General features: G+C 59.5%; 2 protein-coding genes across 6 annotated transcripts in view; one reads left to right on the top strand and one right to left on the bottom strand.

Annotated features, from left to right (window-relative positions):
* The window catches only part of SLC5A10 (solute carrier family 5 member 10), a 36,342-nt gene that overhangs the window by 5,522 nt on the left and 12,800 nt on the right, over positions 1-18,020 (bottom strand). For 4 of the 5 annotated variants that reach the window (XM_086759330.1, XM_086759331.1, XM_086759333.1 and 1 more), the window contains 2 exons: positions 17,765-17,970; positions 15,346-15,481 (listed from right to left, as the gene is read on the bottom strand). In XM_086759330.1, coding sequence (XP_086615456.1) covers positions 15,346-15,481; positions 17,765-17,970 — 342 coding nt within the window. Of the gene's footprint in view, positions 1-4,032; positions 4,042-12,689; positions 12,714-13,523; positions 13,539-15,345; positions 15,482-17,764; positions 17,971-18,020 lie in introns of all 5 variants that reach the window. The other variant, XM_086759332.1, reaches the window with a different exon arrangement.
* Positions 2,374-17,903, top strand: SACK1G (scaffolding CK1 anchoring protein G). Its single transcript, XM_086759329.1, has 5 exons — positions 2,374-2,868; positions 8,744-8,911; positions 11,783-11,907; positions 12,666-14,109; positions 17,240-17,903. The coding sequence occupies exons 1-5, from the start codon at positions 2,374-2,376 to the stop codon at positions 17,657-17,659; spliced, it is 2,652 nt and encodes an 883-aa protein (XP_086615455.1). The 3' UTR covers positions 17,660-17,903.

Below are 18,020 nucleotides of genomic sequence, written 5' to 3' on the forward strand. Positions count from 1 at the left end.
AATTTCCTTGCACAATTGAAAAAATAAAACAAAACAGAGGCTGGGCAGCCTGCGGTGGCTGAGGCGGGGACAACCGCAGCACGCTCCAGCCACACCACGCACGCCCGATGCGCCAGTCCTGATCCGGGGCATCTCCCAACCGACCAGGGCTGGGCCACCCAAATGGGGGAAAATAATTGGGAATGAGGTCCCGGGGCTCACCCGTGGGTGCTTAGCTCTGTCGGTTTGCTGTCCCAGGTGCAACTCCATCAGCGTAGGCTGGGATTTCACCTAAAATACTCAATTTTGCCTCCAGCACCCTCGGTCTCCGCTGCTGTCCAGGCCACGACGTGAGGGTGACGTCCCACCACCAAGAAATCCCCGCGGGGTCAGCGCAGCCTTTCCCTAAAGTTGCCGGCTCCACCCAAAACACCTCCCGAGCCGGTATCTGGTGGGAGCCGAACACTTCATCCTGATCCCGGCGCACGGCTGACGCATCCCCGTGTCTCCCCCGGCCCCACGCTGTCACCTCCCGCACAGGACAGACCAGGGCTGGGCGCAACCCCGCGCACGATTTTGCATGGGGGGGGCCTGGCAGGGGGTTGGTTTTGGCCAGCCTTTACCGTGCATAAACCCAGTTCAAGGGGAGAAAAGTCACCAGTTCCCCATAACCACCCATTCCTGGGACTCAAAGCTGAGCAGACATCAGTTTGACGAAGCCCCGCTGGAGTTTCTCCCTTTTCTGCACATTTCTGACTCCTCGTTCCTTCCAAATCCTCCCTGGGCTCGGCGCTTCACCGCACCGCAAGCGCCAGCCGGGTCCGGGACGCTGCACGGCCGCCGCGTTAGCAGAGAGGAGCGCTTTGATGGCCGGGCGGACGGGCGGCTTCGCCTCGGGAGCCTGACTCAAGCGGGGCTCTCATCCAGGCGGCTGCAGATCCAGATGAGCCGCACCAACGCCGGGGAGCGAGACGCAGCCCCTGGCACTTCCCTTCTTCGCATCGCTGCGAGAATCTGACCCCGAATCTTGAAATTCGCCTTCATCTGAGTTGCCGAGCTGAAAAAGCTCCGCGGTTCTGGCTCGTGAGCACCAAGTGACAGAGCCAGGGTGGGTTTTTTGCCCAGCTCCCAGTTATTAGCACAATCTGATGCAGCAAGCTCTAGCGCCGTGACCATGAAGGGACCTACAATGGTCATCTGGTCCAACTGCCTGACCGCTTCAGGGCTGACCCAACCCTAACCTCTCAAACACCGACAGGTTTAGGGCATCACCCACCTCTCTGGGAAGCCTCCTCCAGGGTTTGACCACCCTCTCAGTGAAGAAATGCTTCCCAATGTCCAGTCCAACCCCTCCCGGCACAGCTTTGCCCCATTATGGCAGCTCCAACCCAGGACGCACCTGGGCTCCGAGCTCCCGCACCAGCGTGGGGGTCCTCGCGCGTGGCATCAGAGGGGTTAACCACGCCGCAGAGCCGCTTTCCTGGGAAATATTGACTTCCCAGCTGGCACACTGGGAGAGGGGGTGATAACAGGGGGTGATCAACTTGGGTTTTTAAAACAAACACCCAGACCCTCCCCAGCCACCCAGCGATGTCCTGCACGGTCCCGGGGGTCTCTCAGGTGGGGGTGGAGGTGCGAGGGCGGCATCAGCGGAAAGAGTTAACGCGAGGTGGAACTGGGAATGCGAGGGCAGCATGTGACCGCAGGTGGGGCAGGGCGGAGCCATGAATCACTCTTTTGCTTTTCCTCTTTTCACTTCTTGCTCTTACCTGTCCGGCCCGGCACTGCGCGCTGGCAGGAGCCCGAAATAATCGACCTGCCAGCCAGGGCGATGCGCAAGAGGCCAGCGGAGACGTTCCCTGCCGCGAAACCCAGCGCCGAGCCGGTTCTCCAGGAGCGATAACCACGGGCGGCGTTTGGGCCGAGAAACCCTGCTTTTCTCTGCCCTTCGTTGAGCTGGTTTTTTGCTCGTTTGTTTTCCATTTTTTTATTTTATCCGGTGTTATCGTTGTCTTGAAAGAGCAGATGATGAGAAGACCGTGGACCCGGAGGTAGAGGACCTTCCCGGTGGTGCATGTGCACCCTGGGCCGTCTCTGCCCCAGCCGTGGGAAGCTCCAGGTTTTCCTCGCCCGGAGCCCTCTACGCCGCGCGGAGCCGGGAGGAAGCGAGAAACCGAATCCCCAGATCCTCCTCCGCAGCAGAGAAGAGCTCCAGCGTGGCAGGAGCCGGCAGAGGAGGGAGCGAACGGGTTTCACCAGCTGCGCGTTGAGCCCGAGAGGGCAAAGCAAATCCCGTGTTTAAAGACTGGAGAATAATTAATTTGTCATCGACATCCGGCGCTCGTTGGGGGTAGAGAGCTCCCTTCGGAGAGGGTGCCGGCGCGTGCGGCCACCATGGCTTTCTCCCAGGTGCAGTGCCTGGATGACAGCCACGTCAACTGGAGGTCCAGTGAGTCCAAGCCTGAGTTCTTCTACAGCGAGGAGCAACGCCTGGCCCTGGAGGCACTGGCCTCCCGTGGCCGCGACGCCTTCTACGAGGTCCTGAAGAAGGAGAACATCAGGGACTTCCTCTCCGAGCTGGAGCTAAAGAAGATCCTGGACACGTTGGAGACATACGATCCCGGTTCCGAGTACATCCCGCGCCACGGCAGCAGCGCTGGGGAGAGCGAAGGCGACCGCAACAGCCAAGGGGACGAGCAGGACGTGGCCCCTTCCCTGGAGTACTGGCCCCAGAGGTCCGACCGCTCCATCCCTCAGCTGGACCTCGGCTGGCCTGAGACCATCGCCTACCGCGGCGTCACCCGCGCCACCGTCTACATGCAGCCGCCCATCGAGGGGCAAGCGCACATCAAGGAGGTGGTGCGGAAGATGATCTGCCAGGCTCAGAAGGTGAGGCGCGCCACGGGGACGGGGCAGGATCTGCCACAGGCTGTCCTGCTGAGGGTGAACCCCAAAATCCTGCTCAGCCAGGCGATCCTCCTCGTGCAGGATGCTCTGCCCAGGCAAAGGCATCGGGGTCAAGGGTTGGGGGTTCTTCCATGTTCGTTGAGTGTAATCAATACTTGGGGATCAGGTTTTGCTGGAGATGCCGTTAGCCTGGCCCAAGGCTCCCCGGGAGGACCGCGACCCTTCCCACCATCCGTGCGGCAGCGTCAATAATCCCAGGGTCCCTACGGGGCTGTGGGGAAAAAAAAATGGGTTGAGCTGCTTTCCAGCTGCCAGCCCACGGTCCCGGTATCCCACAATCGTTATTCCCAGAGCCCTGCATGACTGCGTGTGGCAACACGCAGGAACCGGAGGAGCCAAACTGAGCCCCGGGGCAAAGCAGCCAAAGCCACCGGTCTGGCGTTGACGCATGCGAGGGTCAAGTTTGGCCCAAGATAGCCGCGGCGCTCCAAGCTGGCGTCATCCTGGCTTTCAGAGGAAACCAGTGTGCAGGACAAGGCTGGGGAGATGCTGAGGGGATTTGGGTTGAGACTTGTCCTCCCCGTGGCATCAAGCTGAGGAGGAGGGAGATGATGGCACACGTTGAAGGCCAGCGGTGGTGGACAGAGGTTGCTGGTATTTCCCAGTCTCCCAGTCCCAGCTGGGAAGTGCAGGAGGGGTCGGTGCCTGCTGGTTGTGTGGTGCTGGTGGTCGAAGCCCTTTGAGCTCTGTGCGTCGGCTCCCTTGAGAAATCCAGCTCTGAGGGAGCAACATCCCAGCCCCCGGGGATGCTCCAGCAGAAAAACAAGGAGATCCTGCCAGGGTGGCTATGGAGCAGGGGGAGACAGGCTGGGATGCACTGGGTCCACTGGGCTCTGGAGACCCCTGTGCCAGGGCTGGTGCAGGGGTTCACAGACCCTAGCAGGAGAGGGGGAAGCCGGGCGGCACGCAGCCTCCCCAGGAGCAGAGGGTCAGAGCACAAAGAGCCCCGGCTCAGGCAGGAAAACTGATTTCCCAACACGTCCAAGGCAGCTGGCTTGTGGGGACAGCTGATACGGGGACCGGGGCTGCCCCGCTGCGGACAGGAGCCATCTCCGGTCGCTGCCACCTTGCAGAAGTCGAGGTGACCTGTCCTTACTGCAACATCTTCCTCACCAAAGGGCTGTGTGGTGAGGGCAAAGGGACGGCAGGGCTGAAGTCCCACGGGATGGAGGATGGGAGAACTCCCCCACAACAAACAACGTCTCACCTCCGGGTCTTTCCAGCTGGGTCTCATCCGGGCTTGCAGCTCCTGCCTGGCTTTGCCTACTCACCACTTCCCCGCCTGCCCCCGCGCAAACGGCATCTCCTGAGTCATCCTGCCACCCTCCTCCCGCTCGGCAGAGCCGGGCGGTTGAGTCAGGCAGCTGCCAGGCCCTCCTGCCTGCACCATCCCCACCTCTCCTTGGAGCCTGCCCCGAGCCGCAGGGACGCGGCCGATGCCACCGTGCTCCTCACCCATACCTTGATGCCCCACGAGCAGGGGCTGGGCTCCGCCTCCCGGTCCTTGGCGGTGGGATGAGAGGTGGTGACACGCAGGAGCCTCCTTGGAGCTCACAGCACCCCAGGAAACGTAGAGATGGGAGCGTGCTTCAAAGCTGAAGTCTGCAGGGTCTGGGGATGGCGGGAGTTACAGGGTCTGATGAGTGGGGTTCTTCCAGAGGGCTCCCACCCCAGATACGAGGAGCAGTGGTGTGGTTGCTCCCAAGCGTGGGGACGATGGGTTAGGACCACCCTCCTCTGAGCCTGGAGATTTTGGCCAAGGCTTAAGGTCCTCACGGCAGGTCAGAGGTGAAAGGGTTTGGCTGAAGAAGCCAAGAGGGGACAGAGGGACGGTCAGGCTGTCGCCCCATCAGATGTCACGTAGGCTAGCCTGAGGAGATCCTTGCTGAATTGTCCCATCCCACCGGGCAACAGCAATGGTCTTCATCTGCCTGCGAAGGAGCACGGGCCTGGGAGAGCTCTGGTACTGCATCCCAGAGGATGAGCCTTGCTCCAGCCGCTGTCAAAGACACTTGGCCGGGAACAGTCGCAGATGCCCGACACCAAACATCACCACGCAAGCAGCTGTCTCATGGCCAGAAGAGCAAAGTTCACCCAACAGACAGCCCCACCAAGGAAAGTTCAGTGCCCACGTGAGCGCTGCTGAGGCTGGGCAGGCTCGTGGCAGCTCGGAGCTGGGATGAGGAAGCCAAGAGCTGGGACGTGAGGCCCCTTTGACAGCACAGATGAACCTACTCACTTGAAGGAACAAGGCCAGATGCTGCTGGGTTCAGAGCCTCTGCTTTGCTCTGCAGAGCCAGAGCAGGGGATGGAAATGATCCCCTCCTCTTTCTGGGAATAAATGGGAGAGCAGAGACGCAGGATCCTGCGGCCAGGTCCCTGCCCTCCCAGCAAATCCCCGTCTTTGTGGCCAGCGAACGGAGGTGGTCAGGGACATGGCGCACCACCGGGCTTCACCCTGGAGACCTTCACCAGCTCCGGCCACGGCAGGGCCATCTCTCCCCTCCATGTGGATCCAAGCTGCCAAGCTCACAGGACGGGCAGGGAGGAAGCAGACCCTCCTCTCTTCTTCCCTACATTTTGGCTCTATCTGAGCAGAAACCAGAGCAGGCCAAAAACACCGACCTTGGCCGAAAGCCACCGAAGTCTGACCTCCTCTCCGCACTCGAGGTTCGGGTTTGGGATTGCGGTGATATAATGACCCTGCGCAGCTTCCAGCCGAGGTTGGGAGGCCCTATTAATTACTGTTTACAAAACCTTCCGCCATTCCTGGATGAAAGGGTTGACAGGGGAGAGCAATTATTGATGCTACTTGTCCCACCTCTCCCTCATCCCAACGCGCTCCCTCTAATTGCGTCGGTGCCTGCCTAATTTATTAAATACCCACGTGGTGTGCCCCAAAAGTCATTATCTGATGATTCAGAGTGAGCTAATCCAGAGCTGTCACTTCCTCTATAAAACATGATCCTGCAGTTTGCGCGCTCATCAAAGCCGTGTGGAAGAATCCCGACGTCGTTGGCCCGGCGTTCGAGGGGATGCGATGCTCACCGCTCCGTGGGGTGTCGGGACCCGGTGTCCCCGTGCCGTGCTCTGCGTGTGTCGCTGCTCCCAGAATCCATGCGTCCACCGCACCCGATGGATCTTGGCCGCTTCTGGGACCTCGGGAAGGAAAATGGCACCTGCTCAGAAGCTGGGAGCATCTGGCTGTAGATTTGGGGCAGGTCTTCTCCGCACCCTCAGGATGAATGGCAAAGGGATGGCGAAGCTTCCTGGGATGTCGCAGCAGCAAAGGGGTTTTGGGAAGAGGTGAAGTCGAGGACCTTGCCGGCACCAAGCACTGTCCTGGTTGAGGTGACGGGGACAAAGGTGCCAAGCTCGCTTCCTGGAGCAGGACGGCACAGTTTGCTCCAGACACTCCCATTCCCCAGGCTGGGAAGTAAATAGCAGATAGGATTTCTCTTCGGAGCAGACAGACCTCCATTCTTTGCAGATTAAACCCTACACCTGCGTTTGGCACGGACCCAGCCCAGGTTCAAGCGCTCAGGTTTCACCCCCGGACAGTCACCGCGTCGGCAGTGCCGCCAGCGCCGTCCTTGCTCCCCTGACCCGTTTCGTGACGGGGCAGCACGTTGGCACGCTGGCATGAGATCCCAGTGACAAACCCAGGCCAAGCCTGTCCTGCAGGCGAGACGCGGCGGGGAGGGAAGCAGAAGCGCTTGAGCGGCAACAGGATGCACCAGCCGAGCAGGAGGAATCGGGTTGAAAATGTGGGCAAGCGGGTGAGAGCCTGGGCGACCGCCTGCAGCACGCTGCCTGCTCACCGTCGCTGCGTGAGCAGCACTTGGGACGGGGGGACGTCACCGTGCCCTGCCTGCATCCCTGCAAGGCACCTTCCCCTCTTCAGAGCCATAGCAGTCAGCCGAGGCCTTGGGAATTCTGGGACCGCAGTGGGAAAATGCACTTTTTTCCTCCCAAAATGAAGGCCAATACTATCCTCATCCCCATTTCATAAGCCCTCCACCTTGCCCAGACCACGTGCGGCGTGCAGGCAAAGTGACATGACCATGGACGCGGGGAGCATCCGTGTCAGAGAGGGAAGCAAAGTGCCGCCGACCCCACCTCCTCCAGCCAGGGAGGCACCGGCTGGGCTCAGGTGCCCCTCACCCTGGACTCACGGCAGACAGCCCAGCTCCTCCCCGCTTACTTGCTGGAAACGGAAAAGCCAATCCCTGGACTGTAAGAGCAGCTTTGAACCTGTCCCACTTTACAGCGCCGGCGAGACGAGCGCGGCGCTCGCTGGGCAGCCCATGCAAAGCGGGCGCCCGGTTTCCTGCCTCAGTTTCCCCGCCAGGACAACAAGGACATGCAAAACACACGAGCAAGAGGGGGAGGATTTATCCTTTCCCGGCAAAACCTGATGAGAGGCTCTCAGGTGAGGATAAAGGGGAATTCAGTTGAAATAGAGCGGCAGAGCCGGAAAGCCCCCTCTCTCCCAAAACGCTCGTGCGTGGCGGGGGGTGGGGAGGCATCGGAGCTGGCGCAGGCCAGGGCTCCGCACACAGCCTCGCTCCTCGCCCCATCGCCTGCAGAAAGGGAAGGGAAGGGTGTCATAACGCACGATCCTGCTCTTAATTAGAGCTCTCCACCTCCTGTGGCACAGCGCTAATTAAAAGGCAGCTGGGTGCTTTGAGAGCCCGAGACTGGACGTGCCTGAGTGTGCAAGCGCCTGGCACCATCCTCATCCCTTCCCTCCCAAGGGAGGAGCATCCCGGGGTCTCCCTGTGTCACCCCACGGCGTGCACGCTCCCGCACTGGTGTCCCCCCCGGCTCGGCCACGTCCCGCGGCTACGGACCCCCCCTGGGAGGGCAAAGAGCTGAGAGGCGCCGGGGCTCGGAGCAAACACCCATCTCCCCCCAACCCAGGGCGCCTTCCAAGAAGAGCTGCAGAGACAGGGGCACCAACGATGACGCCCCGATGACAAGCTGCTCTCCTGCGCGGCGGTTGCCACCCCGTGCGGGATGAGGGGAGGCAGAGGTGGCCACGCTGCCCTATCGCAACCGCGCCGTTGCTGCTCACCGTTGCGTCATGGGTGACGCCGTCTCCAGGGAGGCAAAATCCTTGGGCGTGGAGTGACCTTTGGTGCTTGGGCAGCCATCTCGGCAAAACCCCGGCACGGCTGGACACGGCGCAGATGAGACTTCCTACCGTGAACGTGCGGGGTACAAGGCGGCTCCGGCTTGCGATGAACAGTGACGCTGCTGTGTGCCAAACCCTGTCACTGCATGGGGCACTGGCACCGCTCTGCTTCGCTTTGGTACGGCCTGGGAAGAAGGAGGGATGATCACCGCAGAGCTGTGCGGCAGAACCAGCACGCTTGATAACCCTGGAGACAGCGACCGCCGCACGCAACACGCCCTCGGACAGACGGACACATCACCACGTGACAGGTTTCCCCTTCGGCTGCTCCCCGCCACGGGACTGCAGGCAGGGACCTCAAACGTCTCAGCCAGAAACTGGGCTTTGAAATCTGTGAGGTTTGTTAAAGGCAGGAAAGTCAGATTCACCCTCAGAAATCATTTTTCTCACATGTACGTTATGCTACAGGCCACCACCGGAGACCAAATTTCCAGTAGAGGAATGGGACGGGGGGCTCCTCCTTTCCACCCTTGGGCTCCTCCATATGGAATCTCGATCCGGGAGCACGTTGCTCCGGCTCTCACCCAAGCACCAGCCACATCCCGGGGCTGTCACCCAGCCATCCCACCCAGACTCATCTCTCTTTTCTCCCCTCTCCAGGTCATCGCGGTGGTCATGGACATGTTCACCGATGTGGACATCTTCAAGGACCTCCTGGACGCGGGCTTCAAGAGGAAAGTGGGGGTCTACATCATTTTGGATGAGACCAACGTGAAGCACTTCCTCCAGATGTGTGAGCGAGCCCAGATGCATGCTGGACACTTGAAGGTAAGGATGGTCCGAAGGGTCCGGGGCAGGGATGTAACCAGAGCTACCAGCCTCCTGTCCTGGAGGGATCACGGCCCCCAGTTTTGAGCAGCGCTAGATGACTTCAGTCCATTTTTCCTGTAGCCAAAGCTGAAGGTGATGCCTAAATCTGGGAGCGGCAGGATGGAGGGGAACAGATGAAAGATGGGGACGTGGATTTCCACCAAGCAGAGCTGGATGCAGAAAGCCCAGGGGGCTGCTGGTACCCAGCCAGAGCTGGTTTTGGGACAGAGGGGCCTTCAGGGAGCCGCGACCCCGTGGGAGCGGGTGTGACTCAGGCAGGGCGCTGCTGAGCCCGGGGCAAACCGATGTTCTGAGCTTCTCCTGGTGAAGACGACAGCAAGAGGGAACGCACCGAGGGGCGGATGCTCCACCAGGAGCTGTCGCCAGCCCCACGCCGTCACCAGCCCCACGCCTGCTCCTGCCCCGGCGCAGGACTGGCAGGAGCAACCACCGGCCGGTTCTCTCGCTGTTGGGCTTTCCTGCAAGTCAGAGACTGGAACCAAAAAAAAAAACCTCAATTTTCCCCTTTTCCGGAGCCTCTGCCCCAGTGCAGGGTGGGACCGATCCGTTCGCACGCACCGCGTTCACCCATCCCACCAGGACACGGCTCCTGCGCACGAATCCCGTCCGAAACAAGGGAAGATGAAGCGGCACGGCCTCGCCTGTTGCTTGGCAGAAAAGCGATGTTTTCGCGCTTGACGTCACCCGGCCCCGCGTGCGCGCGCTGGCTGCCAAATGGCTGACGGGGAGCCCGTGCCCGGGCAAGCTCCCCAAATTCGCTTACGGTGAGGGCGAAGCCCCGGCTGAGCAGGAACGCGTCGGAGCCACGACACCCTCACGCGGGGCTGGGACACAGCGGGGGCTTGGGGACCCCCGTCCCGGGGAGCTGAAAGCACGAGCCTCACGCCTTCCCCAGCCGGCGAGCCCGCCGGCCCCGCTTAATTACTGCTGACAACAATTAAAGCAGACTCAGCTGAGTTTTCACCCGCATCCAAACTGGTATCCTGCAGACTGCTGCTGCTCCGAGACCGGAAAAGCCGGCGCTGACGCACGCCGGTGTTTTCATGCGTTAGCAGCCCGGTGGTAGGACTGGAAAAGCAGGAGAACATCTGCAGAGCTCGGCAAACGTCTAGGAGTCGGGATTTGCCACGTATTGCAGGCAATTTGCTGGCACGGGACGCGGGAGGGCGTGAGGAAAGTAGGGCAGAGTCTGGGAGCCGCTCGGTAAGCGAAGAGATGCTAACGAAACGTACGTCGTTATCTCGGTGCCTTCCGCGCTGCGCAATTAGCAAGCGGGCTTGGGCAAGGCGGCCGCTGCGTTGAGAAACGGCAAGTGTTTGGGGAGTGATTCAGCCCCGTCCCGGGCTCGGCAGCCGGCCATCGCGCCGTCGCTCGCTCGTCTTGGGAGAGATTAAATAAACAGATCTTACCTAACAGCAGCCGTACGCCGGGAGCCAGGAGGAAGGGAAAAAGTAACCGGCACCACGCTTCTGGGGAGCTTTGTGTCCCTGGGTGTAACCCAAGAAAAACCCACGGCTGCTTTGTACCGTTGTGCCAAGGTTCGGCTCCGAGCGAACGGCGCTGCGGAGACCGGGGTGCTCAGCACCTGTTTTCCCCCAGCCACAGCAGGGAAAGAGGCGAATGCTAGGAAAAAAAAAAATAAAATGCACAAAAACCATCCTAAATTCTCCACCCAGTGGGTAAAACTTCCTTGGAAACCCGCTCGGGACAGCCTTTGCTTTTCCATCATGGTGAAAGCGTCGAATCGTCGGCGCGCGGGAGGGGGGAGCAGGGGTGCGCCCAGACTTGGGGCTGCACTGGGTCGTGGGGTACGGCGAGAGAGGAGACCCCCGGGGAGCCGAGGAAGGCTGGAGGTGAGGAAGACGCATACTTTTGGACAAATATTTTTACCTGCACACAACCATGGAGGGCATGACCTGGTGACGACGCGGTGCCTCCAGCAACGGCCTCACCAGGATCCCAGCAGGAGCAGGAGGAATGCAGCCGCTTTCACAAGAAAATCTTTTCTCCCCACCCCAAGGAGACCATTTGCAGAGAAAGATGCTATCTGCTCAGCGGCAAAAAATGTGCTGGTGCCCTCCAGAGAAAAAACCACAGAGGCGTGAGCCAGACTGAAGATAAAAACCAGAATTTTCAGAGCCAGCACCGCCCCTGCACGCCCGGGCTCCCTGGGGGGAGGACACCCCGCTCCCCGGCCACCTCCGCAGCGGGACGTGCCCTTTCGGCCCACGTCCCCAGGTTTCGTTTCCTGAGGGTGAAAAGACGTTGCCCCACTGTTGGTTTTTTTTTTTTCCCCCCATTCATCCTTAAAATCAGGGGTAGACACTAATATTTAGGGGAACAGCGAGGGGGGACCCTGCTGGAGGACAAGCCCACTGCCATTCGGACCGCGTGCTCCATCCTGGGGTCACCATCTCCCCCTAAAAGCCCTTGGTTGTACATCTCCCATGGGGAGGAGGAGAAGGATCGCCTCTCCCGTGGTGGCGTTCGCATGGATTGCGGGAGATGGGAAGCGTTTGGCAGCACTCTCACGTGCTGCTTACCCGCAGACGCGGGCAGCGCTGAGCTCCAGGGGTAGAAAACGCTGCCCAACACATGGGTACAGCGGGAAATTCTTGAAACCAAGTCTACAGTTTGCTCCGTGGCCTCGGGTAAGTTATTTTAATCTTCCCATCGCCGCAGCCTCCTCCGAGCCGGCCATGAAGAGCGTTTCCTGCTCCTTGGAGGGGCTGCGGATGGGGCGAGCGATGCTCCGAAGCCCAGCCCTTTGCTCCCGCTCCTGCTCACGCCTCTGCCTTTGCTTTGCAGAACCTGCGAGTCCGGAGCACAGGAGGGACGGAGTTCTTCACACGCTCGGCCACCAAGTTCAAAGGGGCTTTGGCCCAGAAGTTCATGTTTGTGGATGGGGACCGGGCCATGTGCGGATCCTACAGGTAATCGGTGGCGTCCCCTCTTGCCCACCCCACAGAGGGCCAACACGGTCCAAGGGCTGGTCCCTGCCCAGCCCGGCCCCAGGACCCCATCCCAGGCTTGCTCCTCTCCTCCTAAACCAGGAGATGGCTTTGCAAGGCCAGCCTGAGGTTTGGAGTGGGACCCAAGGGGTCCCCACCACCCCACAGCTGGGTCTAGGACACCGTTCCTTCTAGGAGGTGGTGGGAAGCACCAAGTGATGAGCACGAGGAAGGACAAAAGCACCAGCCCGCAGCCAGTCCCAGCTCTCACATTGACCTCAGGTTTTCCAGTTAAACATTTCCTGCCCAAAGCCTATTCCAACTTGTCCAAATGAAAACGTAGAAACAGATCAGTCTCCATAAGCTTTTCAGCTCTAAAAGACAAGTTCCATAAACACGGAAGTGAAACATTTCCTACAACAAAACACGCATCCATTTACCAATTGGTTTTTCTTCACTAAGCCCAACTGAGAGAGGAAGAGCAAACACTACAGTGAAAAATTCATTGGCCCACAGCAAACACCTTTTATTTTTACTTCAAGTTCCAGTGTGCTCAAGACCTCAACCCTTCATTCTAATTTGGGATGAGAGCTATTTCTTCAATCTCATCATTATTAATGTTTACGGTGAGGTCACATCCCTGCTAGCACCATCGATCCCCCGGGGAAAGCCAGGGTTGGGGAGAGGCGCATTATTTACCGGCAAGCGCTCAGAGAGTTTCCAACGTGCTTCTGTTCCAGCTTCACCTGGTCCGCGGCAAGGACAGACCGAAACGTCATCACGGTCCTCTCAGGCCAAGTGGTGGAGGCGTTCGACAAGCAGTTCCAGGAGCTCTACCTCATGTCCAAGGGGGTGAGCCTCAAGTCCATCTCCATGGGTGAAGAGCCCGAACCGGAGCCAGTCACGCTGCCCTCTGTCGTGCCGGTGACCCCTGCCAACGCCGTGGTGAAGAAGCTGATAAACCCTAAGTACGCCCTGGTGAAAGCCAAGAGTGCTGACCAGATCAGCAAGACTTCATCCGAGAACCAGGACAAAAACCAGAAGACAGACAACAAAGGCAAAGCCCCGCCCGAGGGCCAGGCGGGCGACAGGCACGGCGACATGGCAGACCTCTCCCTGCTCATCCACCCCGGCCTCCTGAATCTGGAGAAAGCCAACATGTTTGACTATCTGCCCACCTGGGTTGAGCCCGACCCCGAGCCCGGGAGCGAAGTCTTGGGCTACATCAACATCATTGACCCCAAGATAAAGAACGTGAAACTCTCGCAGATGAATCGCATCAAAGTCTGCGACGTCTCCCAGGCCAGCGCCCAGCACCGGCAGATGCTGAAGAACAGGGAGATGGAGGCCAAGAAAAACTCAGAACAAGAGCCACCTCTGGTGTCTCCCTACCAAAGACAGACCCCACAGACCCCCATGGAAGCTCCTGCAGCCCCTGCTACCAGCCCCATCGATGGTGCCAGCTGGACAACGAAGCAAGCAGGAACATTTGGAGCTTCACCGGTGGGCCACCACTTGAAGCCATCAGAGGAGACACTGGAGGACATCAAGCCCCCGGTTCCAAAGCCAAGGACCATCCCCGTTGGTGTCCTCATGACCAAAGTTGTGACGCCCTGTGACAGCAGCACTGGCCCAGAGGGTGACGCACACCCACCACCGGACGACCACACGGATGGAAAGCAGGAACCAGAGGAAAACCCCAACACAACCTCAATGGAGACCCATCATCTCCAGCCTGACCGGCCAGTGGCAGGGCCACAGGAGGACAAAGGGCCTCCCTGTGCCCACAACGGGCTGGCAGAAGAGGAGGAGGAGGAAGAGGAGTACATCACTCTCAGCGACCAGGAGAGCTACTCCAGCAGTTCTGCTGACCACAGCTACCGCCGCTCCAACGCCTCCTCCATCTCAGACGAGTACTTCGAGGTGAGGGATCGCTACGGGCCACTCCGACGAACCAACTCGGACGTCACCCACAACGGGGAGATCCTTCCCATGCAGAGGAAGCTCAGTGACCCCCACATCAGCCGAGGCACCTTCCTCAGCCCCCTCGGGAGCCTCCCATCCCTGAAGCATGTCCGTGTGGAGGACATGACGAAGAGGAGGAGCAACGCTGTGGAGATTAGGTGTGTGCTGCCCCGCACCATCCTGGACGGCAACAGCTCCTATCCCAGCAGTGCCGCACAGGTAGGACTCTTTGCTACAACCTTCCCCGTGTTTCTCCACCCTACAAAGGTTGCAAACCTGGAGGTGACCCAGCCAGCTCAGCCAAGGCGTGGTGTCATCCCCAGCTTTGGTGTCGCGTCCTAGATGCCGAGTTCAGGCTTCTGCCCCGGGAGAATAACGCCCTACACGCGGCGATGGTAGGAGTCACCCAAGAGGTGTTCTTGGTCCAGGAAGTGGTGGCCATGCCACAGGTCCTGGTGTCTGGGAGGGCAATGGGAATGGCTGGTAAAGGGGAGGTTTTTGGGAATTAAAGGTTATCCCAAGGCACTCGGCTGTGGGATGGAGCCCATCGGCCGTGGCATCATGCCCAGCCAGGGACAGACTGTGCGTGCAGGCGTGTCCTTCTCAGGCTTGTTTTCTAGCTCCTTGCAAAAGCGATTAGCATCAAAGTAAGCGCACTCGGACACATAATTAGGCAGAGCAAGACGGCGGAGAAACAGGGACAGCAACCTCTGTGGGCGAGCGCTGCAGTCAGCAGCTTCGTGGCCGATCCACCAGTGACACCAGAGCGTGTCACCTCCCAGGGTGCACGCCAGCGCCCCGCTGCAGGCGCATCGCGCCGTCCGGGCAGGGAGATCACGGAGTCAATCCCCTCTTGCACCACTGCCAAGCATTTTGGTTTCTCCAGGCTCCCCACCCCCTGTTTTCGGAGCATTCGAAGCCCCAGGGCTAAGCCAGCAGCTGAAATCACTGGAGCCATCTGAGGTGACCCCAGCTGAGCATCTAATCTCTGTTTACAAGGAATTAAATTTCCTAGTCCAGAGTCCACTGGCTCCTCGCTTCCCAGCCAGCGACGCGGAGCTCAGAGCAGGTTTTTAACCCTCGCGCATCAAACGGGGATGCAGAGCCGGGCAGGGCGAGGAGCACCGAGCCCTTTGATGCTCCGTGACCCAGGTCCCGGGTGCCACCTCGCTCGGAGTGGCCGGGTATGTCGGTGTTCCTGCAAGAACTCGTTTTGGCCCTTTGATGAAAGGCAGATAATTAACACACCAACAAGGTCAGTAACGCCAGCGCTCGGCTGATGGAGATGTGCAGAGAATGGTTTCTCCCAGGCGTAAAAATAATAAACCAAAGCAATCCTGGGGTAACTCTCTAGAAACCTCGAATCTAACAGGAATTCCCAGTTGAGCCCCCCACTCCCATTCATGGCAAAATACCCATCCCGCCAGCTCCGCGTCCGCACGGCAAGGCCCTTACCTGGGTACAGGACCCTGCTGATCATCCCCGGCATGATGATAATGAACAAGGGCAGCATCTTCAGGTAGCTGGCCAGGATGGAGCCGGCCTTGGCGTGACTCAGGCTCTTGGCAGAGAGGGACCGCTGGACGATGACCTGTGGGAGAGCCAGGGGACAGCTGAGGAGCCACCAACATCTCCTGTCCCACAGCAGCCTCCTCCCTTGCCAAACTGCATCCCAAGCCTCTACAAGCGCTGGAGTCGCCGGGCATCGGGCCCAAACGCAGCTCCCAAACGTAGCGTAGATGAGTACCCAACCCATGGGCTGGGTTTCTCTCCAGACCAGTAACGGGTTGGTGTTACGCCACAAAAGCCCAGTACAACCACAGCAGCGCATCCTCCTGCCATCATCAACCATTTCCCACCACCATCCTCTCCCCTCTTGCCCCTTCTATCCAATCTCCTCCCCAAAGAGCGCCCGCAAAGAAATGGACACTGAGTCCATCCTCCTCCTACCACAACCCCACCACCCACATCACTCAAACCGTCGCGGCTCAGAGCTCTGGCCAAGCCACGTCCATCTGCGACACGGCCAGCCCTTGGGCTTTGAGGCATTCTCTCTTAAACAGGCAACATCCCTAGGAAATCCTGACTTTAAAAGAGCTCAGACTCTCCCCAAAGTCTTAAAGAGAAGTTCTCAGCACCCAGTAGGATTCGGCCGCTCCTGAGGAAGCACTGGGTGATGCCACTGGTGGGCAAGGGGGACGGGGTGCTGGTTCCTGGGGTGGGATGCTCAGGGAAGCGTGGTTTAACTTCTGCCCCAGAGCCAGAGCATGTCAGGAGCCACAGGACCCACCACCCAGCTCGGGCACCACGTGCATCAGGTGCTTGATGACCTCGAAGGGAGAGGAGCTAAGTCACCCTTGGTCCTCCCCACCTAGAGTCATCTCAGACCTTAGCACTGATTTTAACAAATCTAGTTAAATCGATCTAGCATTACCGAGGCTAAACAGCTTCAACGCAGCCCTCCTGGTCAAAGAGGAGGTGTCTGCCCAAGGAACAGAGAGGCCATTGGGAATTTGGGACCAAAGGATCAAACACATAGATGATGCCAACAGCACGGCGGAGACGCGGCGCTGGCGGCACGGCAGGGGTCACGGCAGAGGCAGGGCAGGTCGGTGCAGCCGGCCCCGCGGCCTCCCAGCCCCAGCTCGCCCTGCACCAGCGCTCGCTAGATCCAGTCTCGCCCGGGTATGTCTGCACGGGGTGCAATCATACCTCCACGTTGCGGCACAGACACACCCAAAGAGGCAGATAAATATCTGGTGACCACAGCCTTGCGTTAAGGCCTTACTCAGTCCAAAATTAAGGTTAATGGTGCTCAGACCCGACCCAAGCGTGTCTCTCAAGCCAGCTAATCACAGCCACCCCCGCAGCGGTGTTGCGGCTCGCTGCTGCCTGCTGATCCCACCTCCTCTCCCAACCCTCCATCCTTTCATCTGATCTCGGTAGCACCTTAATCCCACAGGCTGGGTCTGGATGACTGAGTGCTCTTTGAGCCCGAAATGAGCGCTTAGGCGATTAGGTCGGGTGTTCAGGCCACAGCTGGAGAGAAGATGTTGAGATGCCGCTGGCATCCTTGCTCCTGGATCTCCAAGTGGCTGTGACTTGGCTTGGGACAGTCTCCAGGCTGCTGGGGCTGCCGAGATGCCATGAGGACAGAGGGTTGCCGGAGCAAGGGTCAGAGGAACTGCTTGAGGCAGTTTTGAGCTGCCAGTCTTGGAAGAATTTGGGTGAGGGACTTGTCCGTGAGTACCAACTCCATGGCACAGATGCATGAAGGGGTGTCCAAGCAGGGGCACAGCATCCTCATAGCAGCGGTCGCTCATCTCTCTCTCTGCTCTTTAACACACAGGGGACGCACATCTACCGCTATCGACCCAGGAACCCCGCAGGCAGAGAACAAGGCAAGGAGATCTCCTGCTCCCCGACTCACGAGAAACCCTCTGGGGCCACCAAATACCGAGGGGATGGAGCTGAGCCCAAAAAGACCGTTGCAGGCAGCCAACCCTACTGGCAGAGCAAAGCCTTCAGCCCCAGCAAGCCCACGCAGCCCGGCCGCCTCTCACCGAGCAACCCCAGAGCATCAAGCAAACGCTTAACCTCCCTGCCAGAGAGCCAGAAGACAACCGAGGAGATGAGGACACCCCTCGGCATCCCACTCTCCAAACTGTCCCAGTCCAAGCACCTCAAGAACAAGGTTGCGGGAGCCCCGGGTGCTTCTATTGACTCCAAAAAGAAGCCTCCCGAGACCACCGGCCCAAAGGACCACTAGGCACCCAGCGCAGGTGGACTTCTGGGGCGAGAGCGGTAGTAGAGCGTGCCTGGACCCCAGGCAACGCTGTGTTACATGGGGCAGGGGAATCTTGTTTACATTTACCTGGTCGGTGCACCAGTACCACGTGGCCATGATAGACAGCCCAAAAGTCATCCCGGTCCAGGGCAGATCTCCAGAGACCGGGTCTCGAAAGAGGTGCATCGCGTCCGCTCTGGGCAGGTGGCACGTAGCGTTGGGAACAATCTTGGCCGGCACGGCTTTTAAGTAGGCCTCCTCCAGGTTGGCGTAACCTCCGATCTCATTAAAAGCTGGAAGGCATCGTTGGGGGAGGCTGGTTAGAGTCGAGCAAAACCCGGTG

Source organism: Chlamydotis macqueenii, chromosome 15 (assembly GCF_036417535.1).
Source record: "Chlamydotis macqueenii isolate bChlMac1 chromosome 15, bChlMac1.mat, whole genome shotgun sequence".
Lineage (NCBI taxonomy): Eukaryota > Metazoa > Chordata > Aves > Otidiformes > Otididae > Chlamydotis > Chlamydotis macqueenii.

What these genes read in the sequence shown, in the direction of transcription:
- SACK1G (XM_086759329.1), top strand. Translation starts at nt 2,374, where the DNA reads ATGGCTTTCTCCCAGGTGCAGTGCCTGGATGACAGCCACGTCAACTGG. An exon ending in TGATCTGCCAGGCTCAGAAG is followed by an intron (nt 2,869 to 8,743) that starts GTGAGGCGCGCC and finishes TCCCCTCTCCAG; the next exon opens with GTCATCGCGGTGGTCATGGA. An exon ending in ATCCCAGCAGTGCCGCACAG is followed by an intron (nt 14,110 to 17,239) that starts GTAGGACTCTTT and finishes TTTAACACACAG; the next exon opens with GGGACGCACATCTACCGCTA.